We start from the raw sequence: 16,054 nt of genomic DNA, 5'->3' as shown, positions 1-16,054 counted from the left end.
ATCTGGGACAGAGCTACTGCTACTTTATCCTGTTTGTCTGCAAAGGACCTGCTAGAGAACGCAAGTATTAGGAACAAGAAAAGGCACTTCCATCAGTGGATCTGAAGCTGCTGTTTCTGATACTGCATTTATACTTATACTCACTGTGGTTTATACAGCAGAGTTAAAACTTTGCTTTCTCTGCGCTATAGCCCACAGCTGAGAATAGCTGGATCTCAGCATAGCTTTTGCCTGATTCACCAACTGTAGGTAGACTGTATTCATCAAACTACTGAAATCTAGATACCTTCCATACCTTACACACAGAACAATACAGTAAAAGACCAAGAGTCCTTTAAAGGATGAAGGGACCTATACCACTACTTGAAATGCAAGCTGTCTCCACTGGACCATTCTAACTACAGTGTATATTTTTTGTATGTAGAACTGCTGTAACAGTAGCAAGTTGGAAAAGCAGGGTAGAATTTTGGATTGCAGAGGTTCTATGGAAGACTTTTCTCTCCAGAGTTTGAACTTCCACATCCTAAAACAGAAAGCTTTAAAAATTTTCCACTTTAACTGTTTGAGTTGACTATTTCAGAAACCCACTTTAGCTTAGTACCATATGAAGTTCTTTTCAAACACTCTCAGACACCTTGCCCTATATGAACTGTGACAAAGCTCTCTCTTCAAAGTGTAGTCTTTTCCTAACCCTTTTACCTCAAGTTCCATCTGTCCCGTTCATCAGATACTTCTCCACATACTGAAACTTAGCTTAAAAAAATCTTAAGTTACTCTTATTAATAAAAGGAGAGACAAACTCTCTGAGATCATAAAACTTGGCACTCATATGTAGACAAGTGTTGCTTATGTTTTAGGACAAAACCAAATTCTTTTTAATGAAAGCACAATGTAACATTTAAATCCCCTTAGTAGAGGTAGAAAGCCAGTGTTTTAACCTAATCCATTCCAGATCTGAAATACTGATACCAGGTATTGATTTATTGCTATTAGTGATAACCAAATTTGAGAGCTTATAATGTCAACAAGGTAGCATGAATACAGTTGTGATCTCCAATATTCATAGAGTAAGACATGTCCACATCTGTAATAAGACAATAGCAGATTCTACCAAGAATCTACTGCTTCTTGTAAACATTGTATTTGTGCAGATTTGTTTTCATACTTTGATTTCTAAAGTCATGAAAGGCAAGGTTAGTAGCAGAAAACACATCCAGTTTCACATTCGGCAATATGAGAACCCTGCTCTTCAAGGACAACCAAAAACCTAGCAGCACATTTTCAAACAATATTACAAGTTTTTCTGAATTACCCACCCTTCAAACTCCCCAAACAAAAACAACAACAACAAAAAAATCTGACACCAAAAATAAAGTGCAGTACCCAGAAAAATAAGTGTCAAGAAAATAGCCATGTTCTTTTCTTTGTTAAAAAAAAGAAAAAAGTACTTGGCCTCAGTCTTAACAATACTATACTGTGTCCATCATTTTGGATTCTTCTTCATCTCTTTGTATCACAGAGTTTAAACTGCAGACATTTGTGTTTATGGAACCTTGTAGACCACTTGTGTTCTGCAACAGATGAAAAATTGACAGCTTAATTCCCCACAATTGTATATACGGGGAGAGAGAGAGAGAGATTTTAGCTTAAGGTGGACTCTTCATGTTGTCTATCTCAAGATAAGTTTGCAATAGTAAGAAAATAAGCTCTTAAAAATTATCACTAGTAATACTGCACTGTGCCAAGATGCTCTTTTAAATTTAGCTGGCATAGCTTGTATTTCATCTCAGTATTTCTAGCACTTGTCTGTACATTAACTTAGAATACAGCTGTTGAATCTTACTTGAAAGGTACCTTAACCAAATTATTTCAAGTTAAGTAGTTTCAACTGTGACTTCTTCCATAATATTTAATTTCTGAAAATCTCTTAAGTTGCTTCTTCATCCCAGAATGTGGCCTCCACTAGTACAATAACAAAAGATGTAAGAACCCTCAGTTTCCTTTTATCACAACAGGAGAATTTCTTCAGGCTTGACTTAGCTGAAGGATTCCATGAATTGGCATAACCATTTTACACTGAAAGCCCATTTCACTGCTAGTGGTAAAGAGTGTGAATACAATTCTAGCTTCTCATCAGCTTTATGATGCAGTGTTTCTTTTTAAAAAAAAACAGTGCAATGGCACTGAATTAGCATATGCTTTTGACCTTACGCTGATACTTTCTGAATCCCAGCAAGCAGAAAAAAGCCTACATATGCCTTGCATATTGATAATACATCCCATTATATCCTGAGTACTGGCAGTTCTAGGAACAGTCCTCTTTATATTTCAGAAAGGTATAGCTTCTCAGCACAGGACCCAATCCTAATTTAGTTAATTTTTGGACATAATGAACCTACCTGTGACAAAGATGTCAGCTGTCCAATAAGACTAGGATTGACACTGGGATCCTGTAGTAAGATACCTTGAAAGCCATGTGATTGTGACAAGACTCTCACTCTTGTCTTGAATGCCTCAAGTTCATTTTTAAAAGCCTCAAAATACCCTTCTCCTGTCTGAAAAGAGAAAAATTAATAGTTTCACTTAAAACAGATTTACTTTTGAGTTGTAAGCATTTCATTCAGTGGACGTCATGAAAATGTTAGTCAATTTAAAATGAAAATCCAGGTAAAATTTCTTTTCAGGACAAACTGTAGTATTTATATGCAGAAGCAAAGTCATTTATTCATCTAAGGACACGTAAAAAAAAATAAATCTAATTTTAGCCCTTCCTTTATTACGACTCAGAAGCTAGTGCTCTTAGAAGAACAGGTGCTTGCTGTGGCACTCTGGCCAAAAGTAAAGCACAAGTTGACTTGCATTTTAACTGAATGGCTTTAAAAGCAGTACTAAGATCCATCAATCTTGAATAACTGCATACACTCTAAGGTAAACCACAGATTCAGTCTTCCCACATTTCTCCTGTGTTTTCAGGACTGGAATTACACCAAAATAGTCTGTCTAGAAAGAACTGCTAACAAAGATCTTTCCCATAAAACTAAGTCAATAAAATGTTTATCATCTTATGGTCAAGAAGAAACCTGCTCTAGAACACTGGTCCCTCGTACAGCATCATTATGTAGGTTGACTTACTTTGGCTTTTTGGAAAAAGAGACGAAAACAGCCTCTTGGATCCACATTGCAACTTTTGGCAATTTCTATAATAAACTGCATTACAACTGCCTGGTGTGCTACTTGTTCCATCAGAGCTCTTTTCTGAAAAAAATAAAATAAAATTAGAGTTCTGATTTAAAGATATTTCCTGGAATTGTATTTATAAAAGTCAATGTAATTTCCTTTTATTTCCTAAAGGGATGAGAACTGGTAGTCACAGAAGAAAGGGGACTGATTGTTTGCAGGAATTAGACCTAATGTTAAAAGATGTTACAGAGTTGGTTTGTTTTTTTCTTCCCTCTAACTAGGGTAGAGAGAGTGGAAGAAGAAAAGCTAAACACCTAATGAAGTCAGGCAGCTTTTACATAGTGAAAGTGGGAAACTGCATACTTTCAAACAATTCAAAGATGTTCATACCTGTTCAGCTTCTAGATGAAAGCACCATAACATGAGATATTTAGACGTTTCTTCGCATACAAGATATGGGTGGTCAGACAAAAATCTCTGACTATCATCCCATCTGCTCATCATGCCTGATGAGAAACAGATTAAGATATTTGAAATGGATAGATGACTTAATGCAGCAAAGAAGTTTTTTTTTTTGCATTGATACCCCTGTATGTATACCATCTGCATAATTCAGTGTCTCCAGAATGCACATTAAAGTATACAGCTACATTTGAGGGTTTTATTTAGATGTCTAACTAGCACTGAAAGAACGTTACCAGAAGGTACAATCAGATCTTGAAGATACTAAAAGAAAATTTAACAATTTCCTATACTTTAATGCATCTCTAGCAGCGTTGATGAGTTATTTTTAAGCAGTTCTCCTATATACAGTATCAAAGTAGTATAGGTGTATCTAGTAGTCACATCATTAAGTAGCTTACAAAACTTACAGATTATTCAGAGATTCTAACAAATACAAATCCTCTGGAAGTCTGCAAATAAAGCACAAAAAACGTGTAATCTGCTGAAAATGCGAGTGCCTCTAATGCATGATTTTCTAGGTGTTTCGGAAATTTGAATGTAATTACAGAAACAGCTTGATTTCAATAGAGTAAAGCCACATTACTATTTGAGAGTTAACTTGAAGATGGAATTTCAATAGCATGAGGCTACTTCATTTGAAGAGATGAGTTTAAAAACCAGAACTCAATACTCAGACCACTTCTGAAAATCATCCTTCATGTATCACCGACAGTCAAGTCATTTACTGGCAACAGGAACCAGATGCACAGTTTTACCCATATATCAGCATAAAAATATAACTTGGCTGGATATAATTCAATGGTAATGACCTAAACTAATCTTAATTCTAGCAAACAAATGCCTAAATAGTCATCGTTGGTTTCTCTTTCTTTCAAGTGTTTTTAACAGAGATGTGATGCACAAGTTCTTTACTACCTGAAAGGCAGAGCAGGATCCAGAAAAGGGAGTTGGGCTGTATGGCTAGTGAAGTCTACACTGTTCTTTGACAGCAGATAGCACAGAACAAAGAGACCTGAAAGAGCATTAATGTGCTGTCCTTACAATGCTCTTAAGTATTTAAAATTAAAATAACAACATCGCTTTGAATTTAAGAGGTAGGAAAAAAAAATTGATGAGCTTTTGTAATAAGGTCGTTACTATAACTGCTTAATCTGAATTTAGACAGCAAAGTAGTTTTGCCCAGCTCCTAGCCTGGAAACACAAAAGAAAGCCCATTTTTTTCTGCTGAAATGCACAGCAGAAGAGACATCTTCTGGACGCGTCACTACACTTCGCAGTTCAAGTATTTGAGAGAATATATGCCTATTGTTACTATTTGCATACTTTGACAGCATTGTGCCTCGCCTGGTATTTGCGAGGTTTGCTAAGACCTAGAGGGCCAGAAACCCTTCCTCTAAAAAAAGTTTAAGATCCCTAGATGCCAAATAGCTTAGTAAAACCCAGTTTGTACAATCAGGTGAATTTTGTCAACTCAGTCCTTTTATTGATTGCTCTGGAATTCCAAATAAGGCCATACTACATCATTGTCTGAAAACAGCCTGCAACTAAGAGTGAGAAGTTCTTAACAGTACCATTAACATTTCAGACTACTTTGTAAAATGAGCTATCCTTACGGGGTCAACAATTACAATGGAGCTGAAGTGCCACCTGGCGGATAGTTAAATATAATTTAAAGGAACACACAATTCCATGCACACACACTCAGTAGGCGTTTCCAGATGTTTACCTTTAAATCAATCATTCCTCCTGCAGCTTAATAGCCACCAGAAAACCACTTAGTAGAAGGAGACAGATACAGGCAATCACAAGCACATTTATATACAGAAACTCTGTGAATAACAGTGTGCTCTCCCGCTGAGCAGCAAAAAAAAAAAAAGTTGCTAGAACATAAGTTTTGAGGTCTTAGGCCCATTTGAGTACTTGTTTTAGATTAAAGTTCGTACTAGTTAACAGGAGCTAAGAAGCTGCTGTAGTTTACGTATTATTTCACTTTGGAATGATTATTTCTTGTCATAAAATAAAGCTAGACAGCCTGTTAGGTATTTTGTTCGTTAGCTTTTGTTACGTACAAGAATAAGGAGAAAACCTACATAAATTTTGTAGAAATCTGAACTGCAAAATGTTGGAGAAAGCACACTCACCAAAGTGTCTAATCTTTTGTTCGTGTTTTTGCATAAACGATTCAGACAAGTCTTCATCTTCTGTTTCTTTTCTTTTTTGATTAATAAAACTCTGAGGAATAAAAAACATATATATATGTATATATTACTATCACAGAAATCTTCATACATACCTTTTTGTGATATATATGAATATTACATTTCAATATGTTACCATCCAAAGGCCAATATTCTAATTTTAGAGTCATGTCATATGCTTCAGAAGGCTTTCTTTTTTTAAAATGTATTACCTAAGAATAGAATTGAAAAGTTTCATTATAGAAACACAGAATGGATAGGTTGGAAGGGACCTTAAAGATCATCTCATTCCAAACCCCTGTCCTGGTCAGGGACACCTCCCACCAGACTAGGTTGCCCAAAGCCCCATCCAGCCTGGCCTTGCACACCTCCAGGGATGGGGCATCCACAGCTCCTCTGGGTAACCTGTTCCAGTGCGTCACCACACCCTGAGTAAAGAATTTCTTTCTTATATCTAATCTAAATCTATCCTTTTTTAGTTTAAAGCCATTCCCCCTTGTCCTATCACTAAACTCCCTGACAAATGTCCCTTTCCAGTTTTCCTGCAGGCCCCCTTTAGGTACTGGAATACTACTGTCTTCACATGAGAGGTGCTCCAGCCCTTTGATCATCTTCATGGCCCTCCTCTGAACTCATTATAATACATCCATGTCCTTCTAGTGATGTGAGCCCCAGAGCTGAATGCAGGACTCCAGGTGGGGTCTCAGGAGAGCAGAGTAGAGGGGAACAATTACCTCCCTTGACCTGCTGGCCATGCTGCTTTGGATGCAGCCAAGCACATGGTTGGCTTTCCGGGCTGCAAGTACATATGGCTGGCTCATGTTGAGCTTCTCATCAACCAGCACCCCCAGGTCCTGCTCCTCAGGGATGCTCTCAATTCATCCTCTGCCCAACCTGTGTTTGTGCTTAGAGTTACCCCAGCCCAGGTGCAGGACCTGGCACTTGGCCTTGCTGAACCTCATGAGGTTCGCACAGGCCCACCTCTCAGGCCTGTCCAGGTGCCTCTGGATGGCATCCCCTCCCTCCAGTGTGTTGACTGCACCACACAGCTTGGTGTCATCAGCAAACTTGCTGAGGGTGCACTTGATCCCACTGTGCGTGTCACCAACAAAGATGTTAAACAGTGTCAGTCCCAGTACTGACCCCTGAGGAACACCACTTGTCACTGATCTCCACCTGGAGATTGAGCCATTGATTGCAACTCTGTATGCGATCATCCAGCCAATTCTTTACCCACAAAGTTGTTCGTCCATCAAATCCATGTCTCTCCAATTTAGAGACAAGGATATCATAGTCTACTAAGCAAATAATTCTGAGAAACTTCTGTCCTCAGGTAGGAACATACTGATCTGTGTAAAACAAATATCATGTACCTTGCAGCCCTGATGCAGCTAAATCAGTGAAATTATGAGACTGCTAAGCTGTTTAAATTGAATTGTTTAAACAAAGCAGATATTTTACTTAAGAAGAATTTGTGCTAAATAATCTGTATTACAGTAGTCATTATTAGTTGCAAACTCTACCACATTTGTTAATTTGGCACACCAGAAGAGCAGACTCCTAATGTGAAGAACCTGTTGTTCAGGCCCAGTTTGGCAACATGTGTACTACAAGACCATTCCAAGTTCTGATCCCCAATTCTGACAGAGAAACATCAACTACATCTGTAGTATGAGGGCAGCTTGCTCCCTTTCATAGGGCAAAATAAAAACAAAAAACATTTAACACACACCTTGATTTTGCACAGTACCAGCCACAGAAGACACTCAAGACTAGTAACTAGTGGAATGAGAAATGAGACTAATGCATGCATTCATGCACACTGATATGGGTCATACCTTATTAAATACCTCCTTACTAACAGGATCTGTGTTCCATGGATTCTGCCTTTCCCGTTGGTTTAGTGCTTCTTCTTTTCTCCTCCACTCTTCTTCCCTCCATCTCATCTCTGCAGCTTCAGTCTTTGCTCGAGCGCATTCCTGATCGAAGGATTCTGAATTATGCAGCGCTAAGCTACCAAGTTTTTGCTGGGCTTCTGCAAGATTCCACGTGCACTCTACAGAGTGCTTCACAAACTCTTTTTCTTTTTGGCAGACTAATTCAATCCCCTGGTTGTAGGTCTGTGAGAAAAATCAGATATGCTATTTATGGAGGGAAATTGACAGTTTAAAAATTATATAGTCACAGACAGGCTTAAACCCCAGACATAATGCTGATCTTAAAGACAGCTTAGAAGCAGTATTAAATTCACAGGAATGATTAAGCATGGTTTTGTAGAGCTGGATGGCTTTTAGAAGAGATTTCTAACTCAAGCTGTATTAACTTTAAGTGTATTAGCAAAATCATGGATCAAGTGCTGCTGGCAATAATATTTTTTATTGCTAATAATATTTTTTACAATCTAACGGCTATTTGTGACACAGCTGAAAAATCTTCCCCGATTAACATCCGGCTGGCTGTGGCCTGCAATGTGAGCAACATCCAAGTATGAGAATACTTGGACATATGCTTGAATACATGCTTCTGAGAAGAAAGTATCATTTTTATGATGGCAGATCACAACAGTTAGGTAACTGTCTGTATTCACATCAACAGATGGCCACCATCTTCCCTTGAACCAACAGTGAAAGTGGCATTTAAGTTATAAAGTGGCTGAGACCCAGTGTAAGCATACAGTCTTTTTGGTCAAATCTACTGAGGAGGTCACTGCTCATAGCTGGGAGAAAAGAGTGACCTCTTAAGCAACAGTGCTTATGCTGCGTCTAGGCGTATGCTGAGAATTCAAAGTCGGTAACTTGAACTATCCTCCGAAGCCTTTCCTCTGCCATGCCTTCCCACGCGCATCCATGTGGATTCATTTCTTGGCCTCCCAGGACCACCTTATGAAGCTTGTGGTGCTGATAACCTCTGACAGAAGGGCGTGAAGGATGACACAACTCGTGAAAGCTTGCATGAAGGGAACTTTCATGCAGACACCTCAAAGTTCTCATGCTAACTTTGTTTGGGAATTGCAGCACTTCTCCCCCTCGCCACCCCCCCCACCCCCCAAAAAAAAAAAAAAACACGTTGGAATTTCACTGGAAGCTGGAAAACTCGATAACAGCAGCTCCTTGGAAAAACACGCGGAATTCCCAGCAGCGTATTTATAACAAGCTGCCTCGCCCCGGCCGCCAGAGCGCCGCAGGGACCGCGTAGCTGCTCTTCAGACACGAAGCCGCCGGAACAACTCCGGCCCAGCTCTTTCCACGTCACTTGTCAAACGCGGAGCTCTTACTCACGGCGGCGGCAGGCGTCAGCCCCCCCACCCCCGCCGCCTCGGCCCCTCCTGACTGGCTCCGGGGCTGCCGGGAGGCTCCGGGGAGCACGGGGCCCCGCCGCACTGCCCCGGCCCGGCCCGCTCCGGGCTCCGCCATTGCCCCCCGCCCCTCCGCGGCCCTCTCCCCGCCGCGGGGCCAGGACCGGTGCCGGGCGCCGTGCCGGCGGTGAGGTGATGGGGGACGGGGGCGTACCTGCGCTTCCAGCAGGCGCTGCCGGGCGGCGGGAGGCACAGCCCGCTCCTCGTCCTCCTCCGACGGAGGGCCTCCGCCGCCGCCCCTGCCGCCGCCGTCCCGGGAGCGCGGCAGCCACAGCGCCATGCCCGCCGCAGGGAGCCGCCGATCGCCGCCCGCGGCGGTTGCACACCGCGCCGGAAGCAGGGCCGCGCGCCACTTCCGGCAATACCGGCAGGCCGCCGCGCTCCCGCCGCTCCGCCACAGCCTCCGGACGCGGCGGGCGGGGCCTGCGCGGGGCGGGGCGGGACCGAGAGGGGCGGGGCCTGCGCGGGGAGCCGAGGGGGCGGGGCCGTTCGGGGGGATTGGGGTGGTGGTGGGGGTATGCCGCGGTCGCCGTGGCAACGCGCGCGGGGCCGGGGTCCCGCCCAACCGCCGAGCCCGCTGAGGGCGCCGTGAGGGGAGGGTGCGGCCGGGGTGCGGGGACGAGTGTGCAAGGAAAGCCTTAAGTTAAATTAAAAGCTGACGTTAAATTGAAACCTGAAGTTAAATTGAGACCTTACGTTAAATTAAAACCTTGAATTAAAACCTTAAACTTTCTCTCGCCACGTTATGTTTATGTAATGAAAGGGATTGCCGCTCTTGTGCAAACGAGTAATGTGTTCCTTGTAATGAGTCTTTTCATCAGATATAAAATGGAAAAAAAAATCGCCGTGGCTTAACGCTGTAGGCAGCTAAGCGCCACACAGCTGTTCCATGACTCCCTCAGCAGGACTGTGGGGGGCAGAAATAGGAAGGAAGAAAACTGGTGGGCTTGATACAGAAGTAGTTCAATGAAAGAAAAGAAAAGGCCGTGAGGAAGCAAAAGGAGTAAAAAAATTATTCTCTGCTTCCCACCAGCATCGATGTCCAGCCACTTCCAGGGGCCTTTCTCAGTACGTGTAGCTGTTACTTTGGAAGATGAACGCCCTCACAATGAATGCCCTGTCCCTTCTCCTCACCCTTCCACCCCCCCTTTTATTGCTAAACACAACATCATATGGCGTGAAATATCCCTTTGGTCAGCTTAGGTCAGCTCTTGCCAACCTCTTGCCCACCCCCAGCACAGTGGCCTTTGAGGGGGCTGGAGAGCCAGCCTCAGTGCTGTGCCAGCCCTGCTCAGCAAGAGACAAAACATTGGTGTGAGATCAGGGCAGAGCACAGCACTGTATGGGCTGCTGTGGGGAAACTTAACTCCATCCCAGCCAGACCCGGTACGTCAATAAAAATCACCCATTTATTTCCTTGTGCGTGTTAAACATGTCTGCTGTATATAATGCTAAGGCCTACAAAATCAGTCCGTTATGTGAACTAATAAAAAAAAAAAAGGCCAAAATGCAAAATGAGGTATGATAGGGCTTAATTTGGCACCCTTTTGAGTTAATCAGTAATAAAGCCAATTGCCTAGTGAATCCCTTCTGATGTAGAGCTCTGCAGACTTCATCTGATGCGTATGTGCAAGACTGGACTAAGGAGTTACATGTGTAACTTTTTTTTTTTTTTTTTTGTTCCTGAGGTTACATGCCTTGGTGTGTTTCTGCCAGAGAAACATCACATTTATCTCAGCGTGTGCATCGTGGGTCAGCACGAAGAGGCAGAATGCCTTCCTCCTCTTTTCCCTCTCTTGTTTCATGAGAAGATGTGGTTTAGAAAAGGTGACTTTTGCTTGATATATTATTTGGGCTAGAATGTTTAATGTCTCAAACCTTGTAAAAGCTGTAATTCATACATAATCTTATTTTTCTTTACAACTGATAGGTAATTCTTGTATTGCATGTGTTTCAGCATGGCTGAAATATTAGGCCCATTTGTAGAAAGGAATAGATTAATTTATTATTATTATTATTATTTAAGATTTTGTGATCTGAAGCTTTGATAGCAGGGGCTAGTGATAGCACGATGAGTCTTCAGTTTCTCTTGGTTTTCCTGTACTGTCATTGGTTATGATTCTGGTGAATGACATTCTGTGTTTGAAAATCGTTTTGAAAAAAAAAAAAGGTGTAGGACAGAATGGCTGTGTCTTGATAAGCAAAACCATGCTGATGCCATTGCAAAACAGGAATAGATGAATTTGAGAGGAAAAGCATTTTACCTGTTTTTTTCACCCTCTTCCTCAGAGGTTGTTATTGGCACAAATAGAAAGCTACAAAATTAACATAAGTGAAGACTACAAAGTTTAATTTTCATGTGGTCCTTTACCACATCTCCAGGTGAGCACAGCTCTGAATGCACAGCTTTTCAGCTCCTGCGCAATAAATGCCCATTGATGTATTCTGACCATGACATAATGTAAACCACTTCCATAGAAGAGCAGTTTCTCTTACGTTCACCTAGTCATAAGAGGAGGATCAGTGTAATTATCATGAGGTAGATGATGTTAAGATAAGTTCATAGTTTGCCTTACCTCACAGCAACATGTTTTTGTGTCTGTGCCTTTCATTAGTAGGAATTAATTGGCATGAAGAACATAGTTTCTTTCTCAGTGAAACATTACTTTTCACAGCCCTCCCTAAAAAGACTATTATTAGAACAGTGTCTGAAAATACAGATACCATTTGAAGGAGGATATTGGCAAATTCCAAAGAAAAAGAAAAGCAGTGAATGTTGAACATCCAACAGTTAGAATATCCAATATGAAATCCTGGCCCAAAAAAAATCAGTGGTAAACTTCCCATTTATTTCAAAGGGGTCAGAGATTTCCTTGCAAAGTATGGTAATGATATCTTTAAACAAGTCATAATTTGCTGTAGCAGAATAAACAAGAACTAAATACAGGAAAATGCATTTGTATTTGTTTCTTAAAAAATATTTCTTAGATGAAATCTTATTTCATTTTGTGTCTACGAAGTATTTGGACAACCCTTATGTAAGGCATAGTAACATACAGGAAAGCTTCCTTATACTTTCTCATTTGTCTACAGTCCCTGTAAGAGATGATCTGTGCTTTAAGGGGATTGCAGCTGGGTCTTTTAATTTCTTATTTTTCCTTCTTATGCCATGCTGTGTTCTGACACATGGTGGAACATTAGGTTAACCTCACAGGTCAGCTTTTTTTTTTCTTCTTTTTTTTCTTTTTTCCACATTTGCAATTCCTTATTGTGAAGTTTGTGACAAATCATGAATTTAAGGAGTAGGCATTCCTTATAAAGCCAAAATCTTATTTAATGTTTGTTAGGATGACCAAGAAGAGAAAAATGATTAAAACAATGATCTGTCTATGTTGTGTTTCATCATTGCAAGTAGCCTTAGGCCAGACTTTTGTAGTCATACCTACTAGAAGAAGTGTGTTAATATAAACAGTTTTCAACCCTTATCTTTAATTTACTTAGCATTGTTTTTGTTCTTGTTGGTCTCACATTTTTATCTTTCTGGAGCAAGAAACTCCTGTAAGCTAAAGAGGAGGTCAAGTCAGTAGCCACTCACTGTCCCATTGTCATGGAATCACAGAGTCACAGAATAGTTTGGGTTGGAAGGCAACTTAACTCTCGTTCCAACCCCCCTGCAATGGTCAGGGACACCTTCCACTTGACCAGGTTGCTCAAAGCACCATCCAGCCTGGGCTTAAACACTTCCAGGGATAGGGCATCCACAGCTTCTCTGGGCAACATGTTCCAGTGCCTCACCACACCCTGAGTAAAGAATTTCCTCCTAAAATCTAGTCTGAATCTACTCTCTTTTAGTAAAAGCCATTACCCCTTTTCCTATCACTACGTTCCCTGACAAAGAGTCCCTCTCGTGCTTTTCTGTAGGTTCTCTTTAGGTCCTGGAAGGCTGCTGTAAGGTCTCTCCAGAGCCTTCTTTCTCCAGGCTGAAGAACCCCACCTTTCAGCTTGTCTTCATAGGAGAGGTGCTCTGGCCCTTTAATCATCCTCATGGCCCTCCTCTGGACTCGTTTGTATTGGTCCATGTCCTTGTGTTGAGGGCCCCAGAGCTGAATGCAGGGCTGCAGGTGGGGTCTCACAAGAGCTGAGTAGAGGGGGAGAATCACCTCCCTTGTGTGGGGAAGCTGGCCATGCTTCTTTGGATGCAGCCCAGCCAGCATACAGTTAGCTTTCTGGGCTGCTAGTGCACATTGCTGGCTCATGTTGAGCTTCTCATCAACCAGCACCCCCAGGTCCTGCTCCTCAGGGCTACTCTTATCCATTCTCTACCCAGCCTGTATTTGTGCTTGGGATTGCCCTGGCCCAGGTACAGGGTGTTGCACTTGGCCTTGCTGAACCTCATGAGGTTCACACAGGCCCACCTCTCAAGCCTGTTCAAGTCCCTCTGGATGGCATCCCCTCCCTCCAGTGTGTTGACTGCACCACACAGCTTGGTGTCATCAGCAAATTTGCTGAGGGTGCACTCAATCCCACTGTCCAGGTCACTAACATAGGTGTTAAACAGTGCCAGTCCCAGTACTGACCTCTGAGGAACACCACTCGTTACTGCTCTCTATTTGGACATTGAGCTGTTGACGTCAACTCTTTGAGTGTGACCATCCAGCCAATTCCTTACCCATCAAGTGGTCTGCCTGTCAAATTCATTCTCTCCAATTTAGAGACAAGGGTATTATGGAGGACAGTGTCAAATGCTTTGCACAAGTACAGGCAGATGATATCAGTTGCTCTTCCTGTCCTGTAATCTCATCAGGTGGCAACCACAGAGGGTTACCTTGTGCTGATATTTCTTTCTTGTGTGTTGCTTTTAAATGTTATTAATATTCTTAGTCTTTTAAAAAAATAATTCTTATTAAGAAATACTTTAGTATTGTTGGCCTTCTACAGAACTCACATTCTGTGTTTTTATAAGACAGGAAAAAGGGCAAGCAGGGTGATAAATGAATGCTGCTCTTACGGTTGCTGCTTATGGTGAATTCATATATATTCTAAAATTGTAGGCAGCATTTACTTTGTCAAAAAATGTTTATTCTGTTACAGCAAATTCAAAATATACTTTATGTTCCCTATTGTTTGTACATTTTGTATTTATTTTTCTAAATGCTTTGCTTCCAGTATTCATCTTTCTCTTCTCTGTCTTTTGTCTTTAAGTGTTGCTGATACAATAAAGGGTTATTTGCAATGTCATTACGGGTTCAAAAACATTCAATGATACAAGAAAAAGGAGATGTAAGGAATTAAATGAAAGAATATTTTATTATCTCTATATAAAAGGGTAAGCAAGGTCAAAAAAAAAAAGTTTGATTGGTCTTAGTCTAGAGACTGTTCATCTTTTCCAAGGATTACTTCCATGCAGAGTTTGTCAATACCGTGCTCCCATGTAGCTAGTTGTAGTATATAATGCTTATTTGTCACCTGTGCATAGCAGATTTTCTCTGTGCGTGTTAGGACAGAAAGGTTGCTCAGTAATAACTCTGAAAAGGATGAGACTGTTTTGAAAAGGCCTAAAAGATTTAACACCTGTCTCAGCAAATTCTGTAGAACACTTCTTTATTCTGGATAGTACTTATATGCCTTTCGTGACTCAAACTCAAAGGTGTCATGGTATGGCATGACATGGCATGACATGACATGACATGACATGGCTCAAGGGTGTTTTCCCCCTTTTTTTTTTTTTTGTTTCTTGGCTCTACAAAAATATACAGCTTAGAGTTTTTGTTTGCCTTTTTTGTACAGTGGGATATATTTTCATCTTTCAACTCTCTGAAGTAAAAATTTATTTGGTAAAATTAAATACATTCCTTACGAGAGGAACCAGTGCCCGCCTGTGTCCTTACTACTTCAGAAGTCAATATATAGCAAAACTATTTGCTTTCCTTTAGTAGTATCAAAAGCTCACAAAAGAGTTTTTCCTGGTCATTACTATGCAGGGACCCATTAGAAAGACAGCTGTTACGTGCAATATGCCTAGAAAAGATCAAACTTTGAATGAAAAGTATTACTCTCCTTATTAACTCTTTTTTTTTTTTCTCTGAAATTTTCTTCCTTGTGTCATTGCTTTGTCTAGAAATCATCAAATTGCATGGTTTGGTTTTAGTCTGATTAGAAGTGAACACGTGTCCTTGTCCCTGTAAAGACACAGAACCCATCCAAGTGAAGGCTGTAGCAGAGTTTATAGTGTAATATCAATTGTGGCCAACCTAGCATGTCATTTCAGCATGGCAAAACCCTTGCTGTAGGTTCTAAGCAGAGTATCTGACAAAGTACTTTATGGCTTTCCTCCTGTGGTGGGGGCTTATGAAGGTACCTTCTGTCTCTGACTGTGCTGCCTATGCAGAGCAGTGGTGATCTTCTCATCCATTCACTCAGAACACAGTTAATGGGGTTCTAAAAGATAAGAAGCAGAGACAAGTGCGGGTACTTCTGCCCTCAGCCAGCAGGACACTGGTCTCATGCTCTGAGTTTGCACAGCCAAATTGTATGATGTTTACTACATGGTTGGACCTTTGGAGGGAATACATTTCAAAAGCAATAATGATGACTGTCTTTCAATGCTATTTTGTGACCGGTTTGCTGAACAGACATTGGATGTTGTAATTTCATATTAATATTTTATTTTACTCCTCAAGACAGCTAATTATAGTAATTAGTTGCTTGCTTGGTGGGGTGACTCGTGGTCATAGAAAGCACCGAGAAAACAGCTGGACCAACATTTAGCATGCTGTGTATAAACGTGCATTATACATTGTTTGTATATATAGTCTGTCACAGCTTTGGACATTCTCTACAGTGTAACTATGTAGTC

At 41.2% G+C, this 16,054-nt stretch overlaps 1 protein-coding gene across 1 annotated transcript; it reads right to left on the bottom strand.

Annotated features, from left to right (window-relative positions):
* Nucleotides 1-960: 960 nt before the first annotated feature.
* Nucleotides 961-9,620, bottom strand: CDC37L1 (cell division cycle 37 like 1, HSP90 cochaperone). Its single transcript, XM_035567658.2, has 7 exons — nt 9,353-9,620; nt 7,682-7,963; nt 5,787-5,877; nt 3,571-3,686; nt 3,133-3,255; nt 2,400-2,555; nt 961-1,571 (listed from the first exon to the last, which is right to left on the bottom strand). Exons 1-7 carry the CDS (start codon nt 9,476-9,478, stop codon nt 1,470-1,472), a joined length of 996 nt encoding a protein of 331 aa, XP_035423551.1. The 5' UTR covers nt 9,479-9,620; the 3' UTR covers nt 961-1,469.
* Between the last annotated feature and the right edge of the window lie 6,434 nt (nt 9,621-16,054).

The sequence above is a fragment of the Cygnus atratus genome, chromosome Z (assembly GCF_013377495.2).
Source record: "Cygnus atratus isolate AKBS03 ecotype Queensland, Australia chromosome Z, CAtr_DNAZoo_HiC_assembly, whole genome shotgun sequence".
In the NCBI taxonomy this organism is placed as follows: Eukaryota; Metazoa; Chordata; class Aves; order Anseriformes; family Anatidae; genus Cygnus; species Cygnus atratus.
This window is presented reverse-complemented; position numbering and strand designations above follow the sequence as displayed.